At 36.0% G+C, this 18,997-nt stretch overlaps 2 protein-coding genes across 11 annotated transcripts; both read right to left on the bottom strand.

Moving 5' to 3' along the window:
• On the bottom strand, positions 2,752-7,261 carry LOC109716385 (soluble inorganic pyrophosphatase-like). Of its 10 annotated transcripts, none has more exons than XM_020241798.1 (9): positions 7,179-7,261; positions 5,758-5,850; positions 5,017-5,045; positions 4,577-4,642; positions 3,967-4,074; positions 3,788-3,853; positions 3,513-3,633; positions 3,322-3,403; positions 2,752-3,026 (listed from the first exon to the last, which is right to left on the bottom strand). In XM_020241798.1, the coding sequence occupies exons 2-9, from the start codon at positions 5,825-5,827 to the stop codon at positions 2,984-2,986; spliced, it is 585 nt and encodes a 194-aa protein (XP_020097387.1). In that variant the 5' UTR covers positions 5,828-5,850; positions 7,179-7,261; the 3' UTR covers positions 2,752-2,983. The 10 variants fall into 10 exon arrangements, with proteins under 10 accessions (XP_020097387.1, XP_020097382.1, XP_020097383.1 ...); XM_020241793.1 differs by having other exon boundaries at positions 5,720-5,850; positions 7,179-7,259; XM_020241794.1 differs by lacking the exon at positions 7,179-7,261 and adding an exon at positions 7,145-7,163 and having other exon boundaries at positions 5,720-5,850.
• LOC109716384 lies at positions 9,797-16,456 on the bottom strand. The gene is made up of 12 exons (XM_020241789.1): positions 16,087-16,456; positions 13,760-15,066; positions 12,802-12,912; positions 12,672-12,704; positions 11,833-12,007; positions 11,571-11,752; positions 11,240-11,376; positions 11,032-11,127; positions 10,740-10,809; positions 10,555-10,629; positions 10,400-10,445; positions 9,797-10,158 (listed from the first exon to the last, which is right to left on the bottom strand). The coding sequence occupies exons 2-12, from the start codon at positions 15,041-15,043 to the stop codon at positions 10,097-10,099; spliced, it is 2,271 nt and encodes a 756-aa protein (XP_020097378.1). The 5' UTR covers positions 15,044-15,066; positions 16,087-16,456; the 3' UTR covers positions 9,797-10,096.

Here is an 18,997-nt window from a genome sequence, read left to right as displayed (position 1 = left end):
GAAAATGTATAAAATTTGATTTCTAAACACTTCAAGTGGTATAGATTATGTTCAACAGTGCCGATTGTCGATTTAGAGGCTTCATTATCAAAAGCAAATAGATAGCAATGAAGCTCGTTTGCTATTAATAGCATTATAGCTCAATTCTCTCTCTCTCTCTCTCTCTCTCTCTCTCTATATATATATATATATATATATATATAAAGATTTGTAGATAAAACATAAGCAAAGTGGATTCTGGATTTTGTTGCTATAAAGTTGGTTGAATGTAGCCAAAACATAGTTGGCTAGTGGTGGGCCCAACAATCATTATGTCTTTTTGGATAAGATGATTATGTCTTTTTGGATAAAACTTCAGCGGGAGCTCCCAGGTGACCCTTATTATGAAGTCTCTGATCTGTTGTAATATGTTATTCTTATTTCTATTCAATCATTTATTACATATTTTTAATACTAAAATTTAAAAAAAAAACATTAAACTCTAGAGGAAAATATGATTACAGTTAGATAGAGATAAAAATAACACAGCAATGATAAATTGAAAATGCTAAATAAGGCGTCATTAGGAAGCCCCCTACTTATTTTTTTTTTCCCACGTTTAAACATTAGTTGAGAAAAATATTTTTCAAATAAAAATAAATCTTATATCGCTAATGAAAAATAAAAGTATAAATTATAATTAAATAGAATGCACTTTCTTAACAATACCAACAACCTGTGAAATGACCTTGTTCCCCTACTTTAAATAAAATAAAAAAAAAATCTTATCGAAAGGAGTAGAATAATTACCTTAAGGGCCCGTTTGGTTCAAGTTATGTAATATTACAAAGTATCTCGACATATCCAGGTATCTTGGATTTCAGCGTGAGATTACTACTGATGCTGCATTAGCGCATTTGGTTTAATGCAGTAATGTAATACTAGATTACAGTGTTTATAGCATTAATACGTTTGGTTCAGTTTATAAAATTTAGTAATCATGACATAAAAATATAGTTTTTCCAAAATTATCTTTATTGTGGCCATTTGAATATTATTTTTTGCAAAAATGATTGGAGGGAAGGAGATCGTGATGATTACTTGGGAGGACGACGCAATAGAAGATGATAGATGTTCGTGCGAGAGAGAGAGAGAGAGACGTAGAGAGAGAGAGCGAGAGAAAGCGGCGTGCGAGAGAGAAGGGGGAAGGCGAGAGAGATGAAAATAATGCTGATAATTAGATTTGGGGTTGTTGGAGGGTAAAATTGTCATTTTATATAATATGTAGCATTAACGGGTTTCAGTTATGCAAGATACACGACCCCCATCCCGTTAATATTTTCGATGTAATCCTGCTCGATTTGTAATGCTACATTAACGACTAGATTACATAGCGGATTAACCAAACACAGTTATCCTGGCAAGATTACCAGTAATCCTGCCAGAATAACTCGAACCAAACGCACCCTAAGAACAAGCTTCTCATCAGCAGCACAAGATACCAACCAACTGTGCTAGAAAATGATAGTATATTGAGCAATGCTTCAATACTCCATTCTAATCTTAGCCGTTTATTTTTAATCAATGAAGGGTTAAGATTTATGCATAAAAAAAGATGACCTGCTATTGCACAAGTGGTACCGGTCACCGGGTATATGAATCTTGGGGTTTTTTTTGGAAAAAAAAAAGAGCTAATATTAGAAAGTTAAATAACTAATATTGGAAAGTTTTGCATACTGCCCTTGAATCATGGAGAGAATAAATTTTTAATTAAATTATCCATTTTTAAGGTCAATTTTAATAATAATTTATGATCGCATTGAGTCATAAATTTAGTAATTTATAATTTAAAATTAATTTTCAAACATTGAAACTTTATGTTTAAATAGTTAACAAAATTTATTTTTTAAGTATAATATAAATTAAATCCAAATTTATAATTTAAATTTGATCAATATTTTTGAAATTTAATGCTCTTTTTCAATATTGAATTAACAATTTCAACTTAGTTTAACATGTAGAAATCTTTTATTTAAATAAATAATAAAAGTTTATAAATNTACAAAAAACTTCAGATACTCATCTAGATTTATCAAATATTTACTTTAGTACCTTTTAATTTTAACTTTATCACTGATTTAAGAAAAAAAATAATGAAATTGATAAGAAAAAGAGAAAAAAAAAAATCACAAGGGGGCAAATTGATACATTTTAAACCCGGGGGGGGGGCAAAGTGAGAAACTACGAAACCACAGGGGGGTTGAAGTTTTCCCTATCACTTATGAAATTAGTCATTATTTAATTTGGTAAGTAACAAAATTAAATTAGGAAATGAAAATTTGTTGAATATTATCAAATTTGATAATTAACTAATGCATATTTTCAAATATTATTTTTTATGATTGATTGGTAACCTGTTGAGCAGGTTACTATTGTGTAAAAGTCAATCTTAATCTCACAAATTTGAATGGTCAAATTTAAATTCGCCGGTGTATAGAAGCATTTCTCTAGTATATTAATAGATATATTTGTAGAACTTAATTAGATATATTTGTAGAACTTAATCATTACTCGTTAAATTTATTTTGATTGAAAAAGTTTGATCTGCCCCTAAAAAAGATAGTGTAAAATATTTACATCAGCTTTTGCTATGACCTCTTTGACATGAAATAATGACTATGAATGTACTCATATTGTAGCATAATAATCATTACCAAATCTCTGCGAATTTTACGATTACTAGTGCCATCAACATCACCAAGAACACTAATCTCACAAAATCCCCACACATACAAGCAATTACTAAGATTAGAAAAAGGCACCAAATTCCATATAGTATGCAAACTTGCTCTAAAAAGCAAATTAGTAGTATAGCAGCAATATGATAGTGTTTATTCAATATTAGTAGATACAGTATTTAGTTATGCAATGTTTGCATAATGTTTCATCACCCTAATGGTTATGAGAGGAGTAAGATGTTGATGCAAATGGTGGGTGAAACAAGTCACTGCCTCAGGCCTTCAACTATGTAAGAGGCATACAGATCCCTGCATGTAATATGGAAAAATCCATTAGGAAAGTATTGGCTAGATTGCGCTAAGGTCCCCAACCTTTTTCTCCGATTGTAGTTAGATCCTCGACCTGGGACCTTAACCTTTGTGTTTCATTGCAATGCTACACTCTTCAAGAGCCATGCCGACTAAGGTTTTGGACCGAAGTGAAACAACGGTAAAAGATTAAGGACCCCCGGTGCAATTTAATTAAAAATGTTGCCATTTGCCAAGGATTAATCAAGAAAAAGTGACCGTATTTCGCACAATTTTTCGGAGAAATCAAACTCACATTGAGTGCTTGATAGCTTTGATGGCATCTTCAGCGGGGAGGAAGTCGTTCACCGCTACCTCTTTGTTCTCGTTCTTCTTGTCTAATAACCAGGTTAAAAAGAGTTCATATGAATGCATCGAAACAACGAATTTTGTACACGAATGTGCGATTTACATAACAAAGTATTAAGAGTTTGTAGAAGTGGATACAATCTTCAAAGAAGCGGCGAATCTCAGCAAGGCGATGGGGAGGGAGATCCTTGATGTCATTGTAGTGGCGGAACTCAGGGTCGTCGGCACAAACTGCTATTATCTTGTCGTCCATCTCGCCCTAGAGTAGCATTTCGAAGAAAAAGTCACATTCTAAGTACCAGAATTACGAAACTTCTATTCCACTATCATAATTTAGACTACTGAAGATACATCATGTTATGAAATCTCAGTCGCTCTTGCTGCGAAACCAAATAATCCAATAGCACAGGCACCTGATCTATCATAGGCATTAATCCAATAGCACGGGCGCGAAGGAAACAACCAGGAACCACTGGCTCCTGTGCATAAAAGAAATATATTAGTTTCCTATGGCTTGAGAGGCCGGCGAATAAGCTTATAATATGAATTGGGATAACTAGAAGCATAAAACTATCCCCCATAAAGAAAGTACCTGCATCAATACGAGCACATCCATGGGATCACTATCCTCACAGATTGTCCGTGGGATAAAGCCGTAGTTGTGTGGGTAGACAACTGAAGAGTAGAGAACGCGATCAACCTGATAAAAAAGATGTAAACGTTAATTGAAGTACTCCAATACACTCAGGGTGCGAACTATATCTACATGCTTTCATCGGGCATCAATTCGCCGTCTTCGGTTATAAACATTTATAGAGTAGTGCTATCATTAAGAGGCCATTTTGGTTGTAGTTGTAAATGTTGTGTAACTAGAGATGCATGTGGTTGGACGAGCGACAGTTTCGACTGCACCTATCATGTTAGGCTGTATATACTAGAGAGTAAAGCATGAAACTGGATGTCGCATCTATAGATCTTATATAGTTCTCAGTGGATTGGAGGGAGCACCAAGATTAGCGAAATTTCCCTTTTTATATTTATGGGGTGGATGGATGGGTGGGTGATATTATCTCCCACCCAATTTATTATTTCAACCCATACAACATGAGAATTAGTCCCCTTAGCAAACAAGGATTTTTAGAACATACTCCACTCAAGAGAGAAATTTAAATTAAAACACTAGTTAAGGCAATAAATCTGACCTTGATGAGACCACTTGTCTTGTCCAGCTCATACTTGACCTTGCTGCCTCTGGCAATTTCAACCACCTGCAGCAATTTGAAATAAGAAGTCCAAAGAGATTGCAGCTCAACCAAACATAAAAGATATGAAACAGCTTGTAAGATATGCATAATACTCGAAAGATATTAAATCAATTGCAAAAAGACACTTGACATTGCTTGCTAAATTAAAGTCCAGAACAATGCACCGTATTGGCAATCACCTCTCTCGGTCTCCCCTAACATTTGAAACCTACGATATGTCTGATTTGCAAAACAAAACATCGTAGAGAAGCTTATGAAGATCATTTGATCATCATAAGGCGCCAAATGCAGCTGAAACATGATGGTAACATCGAAACTGCGCATAAAGCTACATTCTAACATAAATGTGCAAATTCTTGGTTGAAGTATGAACTTACACAATTGAAGACCGCAGGAGCTCCAGGCCCTGCATAGCATTGTACATTCAATAAGGTAAAGAAAGAAATGAGAAACCAAGACGAGAACAGCAACTATGGTCAAAGTATTTTAGGGGGTTTGATAAAACAGAGAAAAGAAAATGGGTGGAAGGAAACAGTTAATACGAATGAAATTCAAAAATACTCAAGAAAGAAAATCGAGATAGTTAAAGACAGAACTAGCTTATTACATGTTTGGCTGGGCTTCTTTAACAGCTTCTCTACTCCGAAAGGCAAAAGCTTATAGGGACGACACATTTGGTAAACAAAAATTCAGGAGCTTCTGCTATCGCAGGATGCTAAAACGAGCTTTTGGGCACCAAAAGTAAAAGTTGTAATTTGAAGCTTTTGTTTCCGCTATGGCAAGATGCCGTTAAGGAGATTTTAATGAAAAAGTTGTTAGTGTTTCTTTGAAAATCTCTGCTTAGATGGCGCTTAAGCATAAAGAATAAGCCCCAAAAGAATAGGTTCTACTTTAAAGCTGAAGCTTCTGTTGTAGTGAGAAGCTGTTAAGCAGGTGGAACAGGAAAAGTTTTTAATGCTTCTCTAAACAACTCTACTCAGACAGTCAGACGCACTTTTCGAGGCTCTGGCCAGCCAACTCAAGAGCTGTATGCATGTGTGTTAGCATGTAAGAATGTATACAACGAATTTATTTTCGTACCTATCTCTAAATCGTGCCATGGATGAGCAGCAACAGACCTGTGCAACATGGACTTAACGATTCGCTCATTGAGAGTGACATGAGGGAAACTTGAATTGTGTTTTCCATCGGCTCCTTCAGCCATGACTTGACTATTAAAATAAAAAAAGGACAAAGCGAAATGTTACTTCTCATTTATATGACTTCATCTGCACACAGACTTATCTACATTAAACAAACAAGATGGATACGAAGATATTGGAAGATGTCGAATAATAAAGGAGGCCGCTGCGAAGAAACATAAAGAAAGGTAGACAGAATAGGCCGTATTATTAATCACTCGACAACAGCAACATTTGTAAGATATAATATGCAGTAAACATTCTTCTAGTAACCCCGACTCCACAACATTGAGCGCAAAAAAGCATCATGAAAATAACCAAGATAAGAGACCCAAAAATTATGGTGAAAAGAAACTCCAAATCAACTAATACCCTGCCGAATAAATGCCGATCGAATACGAGCATCCAAGAACTCTGAATCAATTACATCGAAAGTTAGAATGCATTACGAATACAAGTTATGAAACATCAGCTATCAATTGCTGAACCAAATTCGCGGAGTGGGAAAGAAAGCCAACAAGTTACACACATACTAACCCAATAGATGAAGATTAAAATATATCACCACTATCTAGTGCAGTTGGTTGGTAACCCCACACGCGCATTTAAAAATAGGGTAAGTTAGCCCCAGGCTTCTTGCAAAATAAATATGTGACTAGCTTAGGGTGGCTTCTTGGGGTGGGTTGTAACGACTAAGCCCACTAGTACTAATAATTCGTTAGGCTCAAACTACAGATCTAAAATGGTTAAGCCAAGTTATCAGCATTATAATCCCTGATTCTTATATTCTCAATTATAACCCCTTTCCTATCAAATGTGCCCAAGATCATCAGGCAATGTGAGACCCATCTCACATTTCTTCCGGTAAATCGTCAGGTCCAAATCATCAGCCCGAAATATTTAAGTCCAGTAATTAGTAATGTAACCTCCCGATCCTTATATTTTCAATCAGAATCCTTTTTCCATCGAAGGTGGGACTATTGAGGCATCAGATATGGGAAAAATGGCGCATATCTTTGCAACAAAGTTCTATCCATACAACAATATCCACTATATCTACTACAAAAAATAGTCACACCCATTCATCAAAATTGGTGAAAAGATAATTACTCCAAAGAATCGAAAACCCATACCGCGATTATGCATAACAAAAACACAATCAAAAACAATCCACAACCCCAGATTGCAATTATACATCAAATTACGACAAACAAATCAAAAGAATATTACGAAACTAACATGGATCAGCAACAATTAAGAAGATGGAATAGTGCTTTGTAGATTACAAGTTACTACCCATTCGATCGATCGATCGAGAGAGATGTAGAGAGAGAGAGAGAGAGAGAGAGAGAGCTTACTAGAGAGAGAGAGAGAGAGAGGGGAGAGTGTGTGGAGGGCGAAGGAGGAGGGGGAAATAGTAAAGTTTCGGGCCGAGACGTGGACTACGGTGAACCGTTGGATCAGATGATGGGACACGTGTACGGGCGAGAACGCGACTCCTGTTGTAACGCTTTTGGACCAGCGGGGTTAGTGGTAAAGGCAACGGGGCGAGTGGACCCTTTAATTCGACTCCACCAATAAAAAATAGTTTATTTGTGGGGCCCACCTGAGTAGCCCACGGACCAATAGGAAGTGCGTACGTGTGGCGCAAATTAAGAGACACTATTGCGTGCGCCCGGTGTATCCATACGCGTCATGCACCGAACTTAATAATTAATATATAAATAAATAAATGTGATCATAACATTTGGAGTGTCAGTGTATCCGTGTAATAATTAATAATATAAAATCAAAATCTAACTCTAATGAATATGATCTGTAACATATGAAAAGATAGCGTACAAGAAATTAAACTTGTTTCTTTTATGAGATAACGACGGCCAAATTTTAATGATCTTTAATATATATATATATGTCTTTTAAACATCATAAAATAAAACACATTCATTAAATTAGATTTTGATTTTGCAAAATCTCTGTATTTTTCAGGGTGCGGTGCATGAGACCTGCTTGTACACCCGGTGCAGGGAATAATATTGGATGCTTGGAGCATCCGAGGATCGCATGTGCTTCTCGATTGGATGTTTAACGAAGATTCTTCATTCGCTCACTTTTTGATTTGGTACGCCGCAACAACTTTGTAGGTGGACCAAGTCCGCCACGTAGTCTGTGAACCGTCCAATAGCTATTCACCTTATGAATTTTTTTTTTCTTCCACTATGATCTGATTTTATAGTTATTACATTTTATTTTTATTTTTATTTTCAATTAAAACGAGTGTAATTAACTAAAGATTTATAAATTGCAAAGCACAATTAAAAGTGTTATTACATATTCTGGAGATAATTTTATAAATAACCTTGTGAAAAGCTATAAATTTATTAATGCCTTTTTAAAGTTTGAAACATTACCAATGTACTCGTAAAGGGCTTTTCTTGCAAATGGCCCCCCAAAAAAAATTTTATTTTAAAACTAGCCCCAACAAATTTATAATTGCAAAAATGGCCCTACTCCTGTCACGCAGGCGCCACGCAAGCGCCACGTGGGCAGGTTGGGAGGCTGGTTGGCAAGTTGCCGTGTTTTATATTTATATTCATTTTCTTCTCTTTTAGGAATGTCAACGGGTCGGGTTTGGATCGGGTTTTCAAAAACTCGAATCCGAATCCAAAAATCAAATTAAAACCCAAACCCGAATTCGAACCCGGCGGGTTTTAAAAATCCATACCCATATAACTTTAATATATTGATATGAATATGGATTTTTAAAACCCGTCAGGTTTGGATTCGTGTTCGGGTTTTAATTTGATTTTCGAATCGATTTCGGATTTTTGAAAATCCGATCCAAACCCGACCCGCTGACATCCCTAAAAGAGAAGAAAATGAATATAAATATGAAACACGGTGAATCAATCACCGTGTTTGAACACGATGAACCATTCGTCGTGTTCAACTTGCTGACCAGCCTCCCAACCCACCTACGTGGCGCTTGCATGACGCCTGCGTAGCAGGAGTAGGGTCATTTTTACAATTATAAATTTGTTGGGACTAATTTTAAAATAGATTTTTTTCAGGGGGCCATTTGCAAAAAAAAAAGCCCCCTCATAAACATTAGAAATATTTTTAAATGCCCCTACTAAGTATAAATCCATCTAAATTTGACGGATTATTTCTAAAATTTCATTTTTAACCTAGGCTAAAAACTAGCAAACTCGCAATCAGAGATTTTTCATAATTTTGATAAATTTAATGAAAAAAAATTAATAAACTACAAGTGATAGATCACACAGTTAATAGAGAATCAAATAGAATTTCTCTTTAACTATATGAATCTATAGCAAATGCCTTAAGTACTCAAAGTGCAGTACTTTATACAAGGGTTAATTTCATAAAAGTCCCTGCAAAAATATAATGAATGACAAATATATCCCTACAAAGTTCAACTTTTATATGTTTGTCCCTACAAACAGCCTGATGTTTTCAAATATATTCCTGCCGTTAGAGTCCCTTAGAAAAATATAGTTAACCATAGGTTAAATACATAACCCTGGTTAGTTTTTTACATTTTTACCCCTCTTATATTATAGTATTATAGTTTTTGGAGGGATATATTTGTGATGGCAAAATTAAAAATATAAACAGCTCTCTAACGGTTCTCTAACAGTAACAAACCAGATGATATATTTGAAAATATCAGGACTTTTGTAAGGACAACATATGAAAATTAAATTTTGTAGAAATATATTTCTCATTCACTATGTTTGCAGGGGATATGTATAGAATTAACCCTTTGTATAATGCCATGTCAATTGTTAAACTTACACTTAAAATGGCAGTGAAAGTACTCACTCTTACAGTGTCTTAATAAAACACTTTCCCATTTTTAACTAATCTTTAATAACAAATTCCGGCGAAAAGCTGGAAATCAATAATTGGAAAAATATTCGACAACAACATAGGAACAAAAAAAAAAAAAAAAAAAAAAAACCAGAGAATGATGTGATTACACAAACCATGAGAGGAGATAACTGATATGAAAACATATGGTAATGTCCCTAAAATTTCTTCAACTTTGTTGTATGGATAGTTACACTATACAAATTCTTATACTGGTATGTATACTCTATAGAGAACATTATTAGCAAATATCGAAGTCCTGCGAAAAGGAGACTTGTACAAGGTGAAAGTTATGATTTCTTACTTCGGATTCGTTTTCGGAAAACTATGAATGCAAGCGATGTAGCGGTTGCTGAATTCTTCTTTGAAACTGTTCGGCTCGCTATCCATAGAGAGATCCGGGGAAGTTCTTCCGATGTATGCTCATGAACTTGGCGACAAATTCTGCAAAAAAAGATCAATTTTGAACATTAATTATCGATTTACATTTCTACTTTCGTTGTGTCGATGAGAAATTCAAATTGAGGGGGACAGCAGCAGAGCACAAAGCAGGGTTTTTTGCTTTTTTTGGAAAAAAAAAAGATCTGATAAACCTTTCGACGCTTAAAAAATTGTATATGGCCTTCGAATGAACATACAAACAGCTAAAGCGAAGGCGGAAAAGCATGACGAGGAAGCAAATTACCTTCTAATTTCAGCAGGGCGCTTGCTCCAGTGGGCAATCGCTTATCCTGTAATTTTGAATCTTTCAAGCTATAATATTTCTGGAAAACATATATTCTTGAATAAATATGTCTACGCAGATCATGCATGGAATGCAATAGAGTAAATTAGACTCACATAGTAAGCATGCCAATAATAAAGCTCCCTCTTAATCCCAGCTTCGATTCCCTTAAGAAACTGTTCCACGAGCTTCTGCTTTTGCAGGCAAGTTAGGATTTATGAGAATGATAATTCCAATCATATGAAGTTTGCTGAATATTCATTAAGTAACGAAAATTTATCTAGTCTTTTAATTGAATTACCTGGAGAATCAATTTGGGATGAACAAATTCCATTAGCAGCTTCTGAAACTTTCCGCGCGTTAACGTTAACCTAAATGATAAATGTCATCTCGACATCATAAGCAGTTTCGATGTTCGGCAAAACTTGGAAGTATGGAGACAAGCAATATCCTTTAACAGCTATTAATGCTACATACTGCATACTAATTCAGCAAGGAGATGTAAAATATTTTGTACTTCCTTTCACTGAGGAGATTATCAGCTTTCTTCGGAAATGCAAGAAAATTTATAAAGAAATTAGATGAATTTTAACCTTTCAGGAGAAGGGTCGGTAAGAATATCTGCTGCAAGTTCTATCAGAACCTCTTCCCAACCAAATGGTATCGGTTGCTCATCAACAAAAGGGTACCTGCAAAGATCAACAGAAATTGATGGTTTAAGTCTTTTTATTAGCAAAAAAAAAAAAAATCAGAACCGAGATTTATGCTTTCTGCTGCTATAGATCAGCAATGGCACCGTACTTATGAGCTTTGCACGCCTCAAGGGCCATAATTGCCTCCCTCAAGTTTTGCTTCGATTTAGTTGCAATAGCAGCAGCGAACCTCCCAGAGAGTTCAAACTTTTCTCTCCGCGCTATGTGAATTAGAATGTCTGTAATCTGACGAATGTCACAATGGTAACTTTATGAGTAGAAAATTAATGGCATTAGATAATCACAACAGGGATATATTATCTCCATCATCATTGTAACCATCATCCAAGCCTTCCCCCCACCCACAGTGAAAGAAAATAAGAGGGGAGGGATCAGATGTTATTTCCTATTTAACTTAAAGCAACGGAAAATAAGACTACCTCATCAACACCAGGAGCATCAACAGTAACAACTTTGCAACGACTTTTTACGGGTTCAAGGAGATCGGCCTCATCCTCACAACATAATATGATCTTGCATGCATCAGCGTAGCAATCCATTACCCATTTTATCAGATGTTGAACATTTTCTGTCGCTTTGTCGACATCATAGAGAACAATCACTAGAACAATGAAAGAATCCTTAATAACATAATGAGAGTTAGATATCAGGAATGTTACAACAGAGGAGAAATTAACAGACCTTTATAATCCATCTTGAAACTTGGATCATCGAGAGCCTCTGTATGATTGCCAGCTATTTCCTTGGCAATAGCCATTAAAGCATGCCGAGCATTCTTTACTTGAGACCTCAGATTAAGTTCCACATGGTGAGGACTTGAAGTTAATGGAACAACAATTTGTGCTGGTTGAGATTCCTGTTAGAACTACCGTAAAGTTAACTGTGAACCGTCAAAATAACGGACCCTTAAATCAACCTCTTTAACATGTCCAGAAAACAAAGATGGAAAAGAAATGTAGTAAAAAAAAAAAAATTTGTTCAACTTTGAATAGATGAAAAGTTATTTCACACTTCACATAAGTTGGCTGCCAATCTTTTTGGGAAGGGGAATGGTTAATTGGAATATTCAAGTGACTGAGTGAGACAGACAAGTATCACCCTGAAGTCAAGGCTTTGTCAAATAATAGATGAGAAAAAGTCAAAACGATTAGGCTTATTAGCTTCAGTCCCAGTTAGCTCATGATCATAGTCATCAAATCGATTATATGGATGGCTAAGATATATAGGCCCTTTGGCTTGGTTTGCACCGGGCAAATATGAAACCAAATCCGGCTCGAAATCTATTCAGGCCTAAGTTGCAAGGTCTGTTTAGGGCTCAAGATACCAATTCGGGGGACAGAACGCCACCTGTACAAGGCCCAAGCGGACCGGCCTATATTGAATAATGGCAATCAACCACTCTCTGATAGTAACGGCCACAACTGGGGACGTAATTTGATGGCACAAACCTGATAATATACGTAAGCAACAAACTTACATATTCGAGTCTTAGATAATAATGGTTTCAGAAGCACACTAACCTGAATACGGAAACGTCTTAAATCATGAGTTACCTACAAGATCAGGAAAAAAAAAAAAAAAAAACCTTTTAGATTATCATGGAGCAGAAGTGCACAAATTGGAATTCCAATCATATTTAACAGCTCGTACTTTTAAAGAAGAGTCACCAAAGATCTCCTGTAGTAAGGCCATACACAATGATTTCTTTCCTGATCCAGGAGGCCCCTTGAACAGAATATGTGGACAGCCGTCATGGGATACCTAAAGAGAGCACACGAATGAATAAGTACACTGGATTAGGAATATCTATGCCGAGACTGTAATAGGAAGTTTGACCATGTTTCTTTTTAAGTCACTACAGCATATGGCATCACAAGAAAGCTCTCTTGCGCTGGATGTAGTTTAACCAACACTTCATAAAGCATGAATTAGGTTAGCACACATACAATTTATGAACCTAAGATTTTTACCTACTTCACACAAGATGTAGATTACAACTAGGGAAAATTACATTTCAAGTCCTTAAAGATTAGAATTTTGAATCTTAAAATGATATGTCATTGTTTTAATATTTTTACCAGCCAAACAATATGTCACCATCATTCCGGGATTAAATTATTTGCAATTTGGTGCCCCGTCTGCTTAAGATATTTGCATGGCAGCTGAGCTACTTCCTTTTGATTGCCATAGCGAAATAATTGACCGGCACACGTTAAACCATAGAGTCATGCTAGCAAGGTTTAAGGTGTATGGACCAAAATGAGTATTCCATCATTTCAGGGACTAAAAGTAAAATTTGCCTTTTCGACAATTTGAAGATTAAATGTATATCTCTTAAGTGCATGAAACTATAAGCTTTGCCACAAGAAATCACAAGGATTACAACAAATCATTAACATTGAAATCTCAAAATTTGGAGTTCCCATAATAACAAGGATTTAAGTGCCGTGCTGATTGATTCTTCCAGACAATCAACATACAGTAAAACAAAAGCACGTCAATAGAAAGAATTTATCAATGCAACTTTTTTGTTCATAGTAAAAACTATTCACATAATAGAAGCATATTGTAACAAAGAAAGAAACCTCAAAAAAGGTGGTGACTTTACCAATTGTTTGAGTTGCTGCACTTGCAGTCTGTGACAAATGAACCCATTTAATGTTCGGGGTCTATACTTTTCGGCCCAAAACGGCCTCAGTTTCTCCACCACAAATGCCTTGTTAATAAAAGAAGCCTCATCCACCGCTCTATTTTCCGGTGACTTAGGTCTCCTGCAGGGGCCTCTCTTTATACACGAGAGCCATATATCTTTTTGACCTTTCTGTCTGTTGAGTGTAAATTTAACGAAACCTATGCTTACTTTTCCACTGCTATCACTATACTTAGCACTATCACTACCCAGCCTGCCTCTATGGAAATTGGAGCTAGTGTTCGTCTTGCTGCTGCTCAACCGACTAAGCGAAGGATTAGAACTTGTGTTTGTTTGTGATAGTACTGTGCTAATCGAAACGGCCTTAGGAACTTGACCTGAACCACCAAACCCTCTATTTTCATTATGGGCAACAGAGCTTTCTGAAACCACCTTCATCTCTTTATCACAGGCTTTATCACCATTATAACCAACAGAAACTTTCTGCTGAACTGTACAATCACGAGAAAAGAAGATATCCCCTTGGGAGATATCTGTGCTCATATACGAGTAGGCATTGTATGCTAAAGATTTAGGTAGTTTATCATTTCCTGCTGAATCATGCATCTTATTTGGAGAAGGATCTCTCGCAGTTGCATTGTTATTTGTTAATGAGAACGGAACTTGATCCATGGTATGAGTTGAAGGAACAGTAATTAGTTCATGACTTTCTCTTGATCTAGGTCTGGGAGCAGAGATCGACCTATTACGATTGTTCTTTGACCTCTCACTGCCCCTTGAAACTTCAAACTGTGAGTAAGAATCATTTTGCACAGAACTACGGAATTTCGGAGGCGTTCTCTGGCTCCTTTTATGCAGGAAATTGCTAAGCCCATCATTCTCATAATTCAAATCCTCTATTCTGCCCTTGTATGGAGAAACACTTTTCCTCTCATTATTACCAACACTAGCACCCTTAAAAGGAGATCTGCTATGTCTTCGAGCAATTGGACTAGCTCTTGGAACCTTAGATGAGCCAATGCTGGCGGCGTCTTCCCTTGATGAATGCCTCCTGCTACTATTCAAAGGACTGATAGTCCTCGAAGGGCCTGTAGGTGTTTTAGGCCTGTTCGAGGTCAATGGTCCTTCATGCCAAGGGCTTTCCTGCCATTCTGTTTCAGTATCGGATGGCTCGTAGCCGCTTCTTCTGCGAGAGGGAGGAGGCTTACTGTGGCTTGAAGTATATTCCATTATTGGCGGCATGGACAATTTAAGGTTGATTGCTTCTGCAAATAGTTAAATAGTAGATTGTTGAACAAAAAGGTCAATTAATGGCTCTATTGTTTACAATGCAACATAGACAAGAGAAGGATCAATAAGATCTGGTATTCTAAATTCACTTTGTCTAGTAATTTTTCCTTTTCTCATTCTGTTATATGCTTCAACATACATTCTAGAAGATTAGGCCATAACTTTTGAAAAGGTCAATTTCCAAATCATTTTTAATTTGGCAAGTAATAGGTTTGGTCCCTGAAATTTGATGTGTATTTCAGTTGGGTGTCATAATTTCAAACATAGCAATATCGTCCATAAAGTTTTTACTGTATACCAACTAATTCCTTCATATAATCTCAAAAATTACCATGTCCGCAATTTATAGGCTTTCCGTTGTTAAAATTGGAACTTCAAGGATGAAACTTAACCCAAGGCCAAACTTTAAGGACAAAATTGAATTTGATGTTAAACATCAGGATTAACATTTAAGCTCCGAGAATGAAATCACAATCATGGTTCAGATTTGTGATTGCATTGCTACGATTGAAATTGAGGACAAAATTGGAGCTCAGGCCATATCTCAGATTCTCAGGGACTAAATTTGAAACTGAGGAGGACAAAGCATTGCCCATTTTCCTTTCATATGATCCTATTTGGGAATTAAACACTCCACTTTCCTAAATTGGAGTAACGCTACAAAACTTAAATTACCATTTATATACAACGAGAAAAAGAATAACTCGACAAAAAGATAATCTTTCACCAATACATCTAGTGTTTCTCAAAGGATCGTACCTTAAGAACCTAAAATTTAAGCCCGATCATTGGGGTTTTCAACAACAAGAACTAGGATCCGGCTAACCAAACCGAGATACAATCTCCCTTTTAGGGTTTCTAAGAATTCAAAGTCCTCAAATGGCTTTCTCTCACAATCTCATTCATAATTAGAAAATCTAAATTACCATCAATACACAACGAGAAAAAGGAACAACTCCACAAAAGGATAATAGCGTTTCCTCAAAGGATCATACCTCAAGAACCCTAGACCCGCCGAATTGCTAGGGTTTCCGCACCAAGGACGCGGATCCAGCGAATCGACCCCGAATTCGGCCTCCCTTTCAGGGTTTGGGAGAGATCCAAGACCGCGGAGTGGAGGAGGAGGCGTATAAGAAGGAGGGGACGGGATCGAAGGATCCGCACCGCACGAGAGCGCCATTTTCGTCCCCTTCCTCACCCCCCCAGCTGGGGTTACGAACCCTAAGAGGAGGCGAAAGGGACGTCTCCTTCTAGGAACCCTCGCACTCTCTCTCTCTCTCTCTCTCTCTCTCTCTCTCTCTCTACTTTGTCGTCGTCTTCGTCGCCTCGGCATCGCCATTAACGAACGAGGTTAAGAGAAAAGGAACCTCTTCGTGGGTGGCGTTTTATACGTCGCGGTTGATTCCAATTTCGAAAGGTAAAATTTATCACGAAGCCCCTCTAGTACCCCGGAACTACTATTTGGTCCCTGAACTTTAGCTTTATAATTTTTTTAGGGTTAATTGCATATAGGTCCCTACAAATATAGTAAATTATAAAACTATTCCTATAAAGTTCAACTTTCATATGTTGTTTCTACAAAGGTCCTAATATTTTTTCAAATATGTCCCCGCCGTTAGAATCTGTTAGAAAAATTCAATTAACCATAGATTAAATACTTAACCCTGGTTAGTTTTTGATATTTTTATTCCTCTTATTTTAAACTATTGTGATTTTTGGAGGGACATATTTGTGACGACAAAATTGAAAATATAAATAATTCTCTAACAATTCTTTAATGGTAATAAAGCAGAGGGTCATATTTGACAATATTAGAATTTTTATAGGGACAACATATAAAAGTTAAACTTTGTAGGAATATAGTTGCAATTCACTATATTTGCTTGTATTTAACCCATTTTTTTTTTTATTAATATGCTTAAAAAATATTCGAATTATCAAAATATTTTTTTAAAAAAAATATTTATAAAATTAGACTTATGTTGTAAAATCATTTACACTTTCTCAAAGCTTAAAAAAAAATCATTTTTTTTACCATCCTCTTCTTTTTATTTATTTGAACAAGTCTTTGTTTCTTTTTAGGTTTAAAAAAAGTCCCTAGGGAGCAAAATCTAAAGAGTGAAAACTATTATCTCTCTAATAAATTTTCGCAAGTTTTGTTTATTGTCAAAATAATTTCGCTAAAAGCAATAGATTTAGGAGTTTTGAAACATGAAGATACTAACCAACTGCTCTAAATACTGATGATATTTCTTAGATGAAAATGTATAAAGTTTATCTCAACTAACACCCATTTTGTTTTGACTGTTTGATCTTTTAATTTATTTGATTTGAATCAATTAGTGCTTCTTTTATTTTAAATTTTAAATACGTTGTTTATTTTTACAAATTTAGTGAATTTATTTTAATGCAATTTACGTAACTATAAATTTATTAATATAATTAGCTTAAATTGTGCATCTGAAAAGCCATCAAATTATTTAAGTCAGACAAATTAAAATCTTGAAATGTTGGATAGTCAAATCAAAATAGTCTATAGTTCAGATAAGTTTTATATATTTTTATCTAATTTTTATCACGTGCATTCGTTCTAGAGCCTCTTCTTGAAGCATGCAAATAATGATTTAATTAATCTTCCTAAGTAGAAGATAATTTAAGAATATCCATTACTAATTAATTGTATCAATCTCTATTAAGGTTTAAAAAAATAGAACCCAAAAGTGGCTTATAGGGTCTTATTGGACCCTAACAATTAGCAACTAAACTTGGATCAAGCATAAAATTTGGGTTTGGGTTTCTAGGCTTCTAGCTTCAAATTTCAATAGCAATAGCTTATCGGACTCGAATTTGGATTCGGATTTATAAACCGGACCCGATATCTTAGGTTCAAGTAAGATTTGGATTCAAACATTGCAATTGATGGTTACCTAATATCAAATGTGAATACAAAGACCCACTCAATGATGAATGGATTGAAACCCCCTCTATATGTTACACAAATAAATTAATGTTATGATTTGGCTAAATTACAGAAAACTCCCCTGTAATAATCCGCTTTTTCACTTTCCCTCCTTGATATTTAAAAACCTACACTTTGCCCCTTTGTAAAATGAAAAATATTCACAGGTGGGTTACGGTGTGTAAAATGACCATTTTGTCCCTCACAATTTTCGTCTTCTTCCTCATCTTCCTCAGCCGCCCCTTCGATCGGCCGCGATTCCCACCTCAATCGGCCGCGATTTCTCTCCATTTCCTTCTCCACCTACTCCCCTTCTCCTCCTGCACCTCGCCGCCCCTCGATTTTGACGATAGTAGGGAGGAAATCGAGGTGGATGTTGATTGAGAGGTAGGCAAGGGCAACGAGGGCGAAGGCGAGGTGGCGGAGGAGGGCGAAGGGGATGTGGGCAAGGGCGAGGCAGTGGAGGACGACGAGGCGGCGAGGCGGCGGCAAGCCGGAGGGAGGCGAAGCAACAAGGAAGAGGGCGGAGAGGTATTTTCGACATAAAAAAATATTTTATAACGGAACCCTAACGGTAGGGGGTGAACTGCACATTTTTCATTTTATAAGGGGGTAAAGTATAGGTTTTTAAATGTCAGGGAGGAAAAGTGAAAAAGCGGGTTATTACAGGAGGGTTTTCTGTAATTTAGCCTAGAATCTATGTCAAAATTATAAGACAAATATTGGATGTGGCCTAGATAATTTATAGTCGATCCAATAATTAGGATGTATCTAAGCGCGTTCGTAATAAAAATATGCTACATTATGTTTTCTATATATATATATATATATATATATATATATAACTGTAGTTTCGGTTTAACTCTAATTCTATTTTTTTTCTATGATAGTTCCATTCCCGAGGATAAGGGAATAGATTGAGAACATCCTGCTCTTTTGCAGACTGT

Source organism: Ananas comosus, linkage group 10 (assembly GCF_001540865.1).
Source record: "Ananas comosus cultivar F153 linkage group 10, ASM154086v1, whole genome shotgun sequence".
Classification (NCBI taxonomy): Eukaryota; Viridiplantae; Streptophyta; class Magnoliopsida; order Poales; family Bromeliaceae; genus Ananas; species Ananas comosus.
Note: the sequence above shows the minus strand (reverse complement) of the source record. Positions and strands in the feature narration are given on the sequence as shown.

Excerpts from the sequence above, each read along its gene's own strand:
- LOC109716384 (XM_020241789.1), bottom strand. The coding sequence starts at position 15,043 with ATGCCGCCAATAATGGAATATACTTCAAGCCACAGTAAGCCTCCTCCC. Across the intron at positions 11,128-11,239 it reads GAGGCGTGCAAAGCTCATAA|GTACCCTTTTGTTGATGAGC; the intron begins GTACGGTGCCAT and ends TGATCTTTGCAG. Across the intron at positions 10,446-10,554 it reads ATTATTGGCATGCTTACTAT|GATAAGCGATTGCCCACTGG; the intron begins GTGAGTCTAATT and ends TCAAAATTACAG.
- LOC109716385 (XM_020241791.1), bottom strand. Across the intron at positions 3,854-3,966 it reads ATGTGCTCGTATTGATGCAG|GAGCCAGTGGTTCCTGGTTG; the intron begins GTACTTTCTTTA and ends TTTTATGCACAG. Across the intron at positions 3,404-3,512 it reads TCGCCGCTTCTTTGAAGATT|ACAAGAAGAACGAGAACAAA; the intron begins GTATCCACTTCT and ends CCTGGTTATTAG.